Source organism: Bubalus kerabau, chromosome 4 (assembly GCF_029407905.1).
Source record: "Bubalus kerabau isolate K-KA32 ecotype Philippines breed swamp buffalo chromosome 4, PCC_UOA_SB_1v2, whole genome shotgun sequence".
In the NCBI taxonomy this organism is placed as follows: domain Eukaryota; kingdom Metazoa; phylum Chordata; class Mammalia; order Artiodactyla; family Bovidae; genus Bubalus; species Bubalus kerabau.
The window spans coordinates 155,821,140-155,828,227 of NC_073627.1; the positions used below are offsets into that span (position 1 = coordinate 155,821,140).

Below are 7,088 nucleotides of genomic sequence, written 5' to 3' on the forward strand. Positions count from 1 at the left end.
CCTGCACCGAGAGCCCAGAGTCTTAGCTGCTGGACCACCAGAGAAGTCCCAAGATGAGTTTCTTAAAAACTGTTGCACGTGGTTCTGTATACTGCACGGTATGTACCCCTCAGAAGTGTAGAAAAAGCAACGAGGAAACACACCAAAATTTGGAGATGGCCCATTACAGCGCTTCTACTTTTTTCTTTCCTTTTGTGTGTGTGTGTTTTCTGATTTTTCTACAATGAATATGTAAACTTTTACAAACATATAAAATTAAGAAAGTAGTCCTCCTTCCCAAATGTGCTGCACAGGAGGTAAAGTGTTAGGCCTTGGAACCAGACAGCCAGGTCCAAATCCACCAGTCCACTTGACTTTTAAGATCTTTAGCAAACACCTTCATTCTAAGTATTACTGTCATCAACATTCATTTAGCACTTTCTAGATGCAGGACATTGTGCTAATCAGTCTGCATGGATCACCTCATTGTGCATGTGATAATTAGTTTATCTATGCATTACCACTTAGATTGTTGGAGGTATGGATACAATAATGTGTTTATAAGCACGCTGCATTTTATTACATATCCTCTGGAGTGTTTCCTTTTAATAGTATTAAATGCTTGTTCACACCACTCCCAAAAATTTAAGCACAAGCTTTGGGGCTGGCACGATGTCCAAGCATGCCTTTTTTTCCTTCCCTATAAATTTTTCTAGCCCCTAGGGCTCCAACAGGTGCCCTTGCTGTAAATTCTAATCCACAAAAGCCAAGTTTCTTACAGAGCTGCCAACTGAATGTTCTACAAGGGTCAGTGAGCCAGTGGGAGGATCTGCTGCCTGTCCTATGCAATATGCTGCTGGATTTACTCATTGAAGGGTACATTTTAAATGAATCGTGCTCCATTTGTGTTTACTATAGCACGCTGTGGCAAATGGTTGTGAGCCCAGAAAGGCAGACTGCTGTAGACACCCACCCTGCGGGGCTCCACCTCAACTAGGGAAACTCAAGGCTTTGAGCAGCAGTGGGTGAAGCAGTAATGAAACTTTGGCACAAACACGGCTGAATTATTTCACTGAGCTTCTGTCTAGTCAAGGGAGAAATATTTTTAAGAGCTAATAAATGTGAAACAAAGATGCTTTTCTTGTGGTAGAAATCATTAGGCTTGTACAGCTCTTTTAATTCTTTCAGGATATGGAGTGAACTTAAAAAGTGGCACACGACAAGGCATATCAGCTGCCTGGGACTGCTGAGAAACCCGAATTGTCGTCCTAGAAAAACAGCACACTAACCCTCCTTTGCCTAGAAGGCGCGGTGGACCACTGGGCAGCTTGCTAACGCAATGTAGTCCCATGTATATTCCCCCGCCAAAAGCAGTACGACCAGGCAGCGGCATGAAAGCAAGATATCAGTTTAATAATATAAAAAGTTTGATTCACTCAGTACATTTCCTCCTACATCCTTCTTAAGACAAGACTTTGCCAGAAAGATCTGAATTATTTTTCTTCTGTAAGGCTTTCAATGCTGCTGTGAATAGTAGCAGTCCTCATAACTCTGATGTGGGCAGAGAACACTCAAAATAGTAGATAGCAGATGCTGGCCCCACTCGGAATTGCTTACGCCTATTTGTGTAGATACTCCCTTGCCATTTTTGCTCAGATCTTTTAAGATCTATCACAGTCATGACAAAATGATGACTCACACTTAAATGCAGTCATGTCATATGCGATATTAATACCCTGGTGCATTGCCGTAAGTGCCAGTCCTTTAAGGGGAAAAGGTTCCTGACAGCAGTCTGCCACCATCATCAGGGACCACAAAGTGCCTGCAGAAGGCAACGCTCATTGTGCAGGAAGGAGCTGCCTGCATCCTGCAAGCTGTTCCCACAAGCAGCTGTTGGAAGGGAGCGGGTGGAGAGGAAAGAAGGAGGAGGGGAGGGAAAGGTCTCTGCTATCAGCTTGGATGGCCAGCTGCTGCACTGATGTCTTATCCCAAGTATGCTCCTGTCTTGCAAGTTTAAAAATCTTCCTGAAGGGAGAGAAATAGGAGCAGGGCTCAAGTTCTGCCCTAATACCCAGCCAGCGTCCCTTCCCCCACTTCTAGCACCCCAGGAGCCTGCCATTCAGCGCCAACAGGAAGATGGAACAGGTGACATGGAGTTCCATAAATTTCAGAAATCAGCAGCAGTCCCGCTGACCACCTCCCCACAGACAAAGATCCCCTGCCCTCAAAAAAGAGAGTAAGTTTGTTTCAGTTAAGTTTATTGTAAAACTCAAAGCTGCAGCAGCATAATCCTTTAGAAAATGAAGCATTGCCCGTATCCGTTTTGAAACAGCAGTGCATACTGCTCAAGTCCGTCAGAGCTCCTGTAACCGTACAAGTCCAAGCCGCCTGGCCTTGCCTTTCCCCTCCTTTCTGCCGGGAGTACAGGCTGCTGAGTCACGCCTGCCCGGCCAGTCTGTCCTTCCCGGCCGCGCGGCCAAGGTCCCGCCTCCGGCCTTCCCGGGCGAGCAGCCGCTCCCCACACTTGTAGAGTCCTGGGCTGGGGCCAGCCTTCCCCTGTCGCCGCTGGGCCCCTCCTCGGGAGGGAACCGCACCTCCTCGCCGCTCTCCACGCGCCCCCGCCTGCCAGTCTCCACGCCGCACTCCGGCGCCCTCCGAGGGCGCATCCACAGAGCCAGCCCCGCGCTAGGCGCCCCGGGGCGTCACCACGTCGATCAAACCAAGGATCCCCACCGGGCTGTCACTCGGGAAGGGTGATATTAGGCACCCAGTCGTTGACGCTGCGGCTCTCCTCGCAGAACAGGCTAAGTTTCTCCAAGGCGGGGTCCTTCCATGCGTCCTCATTGGGGTTCTGCGGAGAGAACGCAGAGGTCAGCCTGGCTGGGCACTGGCTGCTGACAGAGGGGAGCAGGGATCACATCGGCCCGAAGGCGACACTCACCGAAATGAGGATACAGTGCAGGTCTACAGGTGCCCCCGACTCGTCGCCGGTACCCACGATCGCCGCCAGCCGCTGCACGTCGCCCACGCGCACGATGTCTATGTCGTTCTCACAGCAGAACGCTTGGATCAAAGTGAAGTGGATCTGCAGCGCGATATCGCCCTCGTCCTCCTCGTCAGCGGCTAGCACGCAGAAGGTCACATTGTCGGGGTCCCTACGCGGGCGAGCAAGAGGTAGTGAGATCAGGTCGGGGAGCCAGTGATGCCCCCAGCCACCGTCTCCCCGGTCTCCCTGCCGCTCCTCCCACGGGCCGCGTATGATACTCACACGTTCAGGACTTTGGCTGACTCGTAGACGCCGGCCGTGAGGCAGCCTTGGCGCTGCGCCGACAACAGCAGCTCGTGCAACGCTTTCCCGGCGCCCTGCATCCTGCGGACAAGCCAGCGCGGTGAGCCGGACGGGCCGGAGGGTGCGCTGAGATCCCTGGACCCGGAGACTCACCCCCAGAGCCCCAGCCCTGCGCGCCAGCCCAGGGCCGGACCTTCGGCCCAGCCGGCACACTCGCGCCCGTCTTCCACCCAGCCGGTTTCCACCCAGGCGGGCCCCAAAGACTATCGCCCAACCAACGCGGCCAGGGCAGGACAAGGATCCCCGTGCGCCCCGAGACGTCCGGCGTTCGGCGCCGACCTACCTGGCTGTGCTTTCTGGAACCGTGTCCTGGCCACGAACTTCTTCCAGAGTCATGTTGCGATCTGCGAGCTGCAAGTTATCCACAAGAACAGAGGGCGGAGCAGGTACGCGAGCGAAGAAGGAAAGTCTACGACCCAACCCGGCGAGCCCACTGCCTGCGAGTGAGCCCCAGCGCCTCGGTGCACCCTTATATAGGCTGAGCCGGGTGGTGCCGCCAGCTGGCGCGAGCCTGCGAGCCCATTGGCCCGCGCCGGCTTTCTGATGCAAATGAGGCGGCTGCCCGCGGCTCGTGCCAGAAGGCCACGTGGGGAGGGGTGCGGGGGATGACAATGCCTCAAATCTGCCGCTTTTGTCGGGGTGTTACCAGGCAGACTGGAGCCTGCAGATTTCATCTCGCCTTTTTGTTTTTTTTTAAGTCCTTAAAAGGAAAAAGTTACGGGGGGAAAAAACTCTCACTTGTTAATAGTACGCTGCAATTTGTGAAATGCACCTTTGAGGAAATCTAATGAATTTTTTTTTGCATTTATTTTTGTTGCTACCTTTCTATTTTTTTCTTCACTTTTAATTTGGAGTTTTTGAAACCATTGCTTCTAAACCGGAACTTAAAAAACAGGCTGCGCTGGCTAAGCTAGCTAAAGGCCTGAAAGCAGCCCTCTCCAGCTGACACTAGAGCCCCGAGCGCGAGGTTCTTCTAGCACAATCAAGACCCGGACCCGGTCGCGCTGGAAAGTCTAGCGCATCTCCCGGCCGGCTACTAAGCGCTGCGGGGCGCCAGGGCGCGAGCAGATTGCGGCCGGAGCACGCGGCTCGTTTGCATTTCTATGCTGGGCGCACAATAGCGGAGGTCTGGCGTGTGGCGGTTTGTAGGAGGGACAATTGAAGCTTTCTCTTCATAGCGACACTGTCCACCTGCCGCTGGGTGGGGTGGGAGAACCCCGCCGCGCGTGGGGGTCGCCTGGCTGCTCGGCGCGTGGTGGGTCGCGGCCGCGTGGGGTTCCTGCGCTCCTCAATGCGCGCCCCCTGCACGGTCCCCGCTGCACCCACCACACGTTTGCATGTAATTCCGCCCCAAAAGGTTCTAGCACACGTGCGGAGCAGCCGTGGAAGTTGGAAGGAACACCTGGCTGCTGCACCTTCTTCGCAGCCGGGTGCACTCTACCCGGACCACTAGGCTCCGGCGGCCCCAAGAGCTTTGGGAAAGACGCTTGGAACCCCTTTCCCGGGGCGCCATCTACAGGCCGACGGGAAAGTTCCTGAGCACCTCTCTTCACCCAAACTTCCATTGACATACTGTGGGGACTTGGCCTCTGGCCGTCTGATCAAGGAGGGGCCCTGGTAGAGTCAGCTTAGCCCCATCTAAGCTACGTATTAATGCAAGTAAAAAACTGCAAAACCCAGATGAAGACGAAAGGAGACTCCAACCCAGTACTGACGGAAGAAAAGGCTATATTTCTCAAGCTATTTTGAAAAATTTTGACCTAAGTATGCATATATTAAAAGCTTGTTTTCCAGTAATAGATAAATAATACTAAATGAGAGCTTCAGAGCGTTTAATAGACATTGCTTGGCCGGGGCCATTTTGGACCTGTGTGTAATGAATGTTAGTCACTCAGTGGTGTCCGACTCTTTGCAACCCCATGGACTCTACAGCCAGACTCCTCTCTCCATGGGATTCTCCAGGCAAGGATACCGGAGTGGGTTGTCATGCCCTCCTCCAGGGGATCTTCCCGACTCAGGGATGGAACCTGGGTCTCCCGCATTGCGGGCAGAATCTTTACTATTTGAGCCACCAGGGAAGTTGACACTTCCAGAAAGTTTGCTCACTGAGCTTATAATTTTTGGTGCCTGCATCTCTCTGTGTGCACTTTGGTGCATTCTCTCTCTCCCACCCCGCCTTAACCCTTACTAGGTGAGGTTTTTGAGACTGGGTAGGACAGCTAGCGGGTGCAGGAGCTGTTGGATGTGCTGGGAGTCCCGACTCTGCGGCAAGACAGGAAATAAGGAAAACAACGGAGTGCACCGGCTTCTTGCGCCCCCCGGTGGCCAGCTGGCAGAGGACAACTGAGAAAACGGAACACTTCCCAGATGCCAATTGAGTATTTGCTCACCTAACATACCTGAAATCTGAGGTGTCTTTTTTTATTTTTTTTATTTTTTACTGGAGTGCAGTTGATTTTCAGCGTTACAGGTGTACACAACAGTGAATCAGTTTTACATATACACCACACATCCACTCTTTTTTAGACTCTTCCCATATAGGTCATAGGCGAGTATTAAGTAGAGTTCCCTGTGCCACGCAAGAAGTTCTTATTAGTTATCTATTTTATGTAGTTGCATGTACACGTCAATCCTATCCTCCCAACCTATCCCTCCCCTTCACAACCCCCACCCCCCGGTAGCCATAAAATTGTTTTCTAATTGCTGGAACCAGTGGCATCCTGTGGCTTTAATTTGCTGCCATGTCCTTTCTTTCTTTACTGCCCACTGCATGCTCAGTTGCTCAGATGTGTCCAACTCTTTGTGACCCTATGAACTAACTGTAGCCCACCAGGCTCCTCTGTCCATGGAATTTTCTCAGGCAAGAATACTGGAGTGGGTTGCCATTTCCTCCTCCAGGATATCTGCCCAACTCAGGGATCGAACCCACATCTCCTGCGTCTCCTGCATTGTCAGGTGGACTGTTTTATCACTGAGCCACCTGGGAAGCCCCTTCTTTCTTTGTTCAGTTCAGTTCAGTTCAGTCGCTCAGTCGAGTCCAACTCTTTGCAACCTCATGAATCGCAGCATGCCAGGCCTCCCTATCCATCACCAACTCCGGGAGTTCACTCAGACTCACGTCCATTGAATCAGTGATGCCATCCAGCCATCTCATCCTGTCGTCCCCTTCTCCTCCTGCCCCCAATCCCTCCCAGTATCAGAGTCTTTTCCAATGAGTCAACTCTTCACATGAGGTGGCCAAAGTACTGGAGTTTCAGCTTTAGCATCATTCCTTCCAAAGAAATCCCAGGGCTGATCTCCTTCAGAATGGACTGGTTGGATCTCCTTGCAGTCCAAGGGACTCTCAAGAGTCTTCTCCAACACCACAGTTCAAAAGCATCAATTCTTCGGCGCTCAGCTTTCTTCACAGTCCAACTCTGACATCCATACATGACCACAGGAAAAACCATAGCCTTGACTAGACGGACCTTTGTTGGCAAAGTAATGTCTCTGCTTTTGAATATGCTATCTAGGTTGGACATAACTTTCCTTCCAAGGAGTAAGCGTCTTTTAATTTCATGGCTGCAGTCACCATCTGCAGTGATTTTGGAGCCCCAAAAAATAAAGTCTGACACTGTTTCCACTGTTTCTCCATCTATTTCCCATGAACTGATGGGACCAGATGCCATGATCTTTGTTTTCTGAATGTTTAGCTTTAAGCCAACTTTTTCACTCTCCTCTTTCACTTTCATCAAGAGCCTTTTTAGTTCCTCTTCACTTT

General features: G+C 51.7%; 1 protein-coding gene across 1 annotated transcript; it reads right to left on the reverse strand.

Moving 5' to 3' along the window:
- Positions 1-681: 681 nt before the first annotated feature.
- Positions 682-3,767, reverse strand: GADD45G (growth arrest and DNA damage inducible gamma). Its single transcript, XM_055579133.1, has 4 exons — positions 3,612-3,767; positions 3,248-3,349; positions 2,921-3,134; positions 682-2,830 (listed from the first exon to the last, which is right to left on the reverse strand). Exons 1-4 carry the CDS (start codon positions 3,662-3,664, stop codon positions 2,720-2,722), a joined length of 480 nt encoding a protein of 159 aa, XP_055435108.1. The 5' UTR covers positions 3,665-3,767; the 3' UTR covers positions 682-2,719.
- Positions 3,768-7,088: the final 3,321 nt, after the last annotated feature.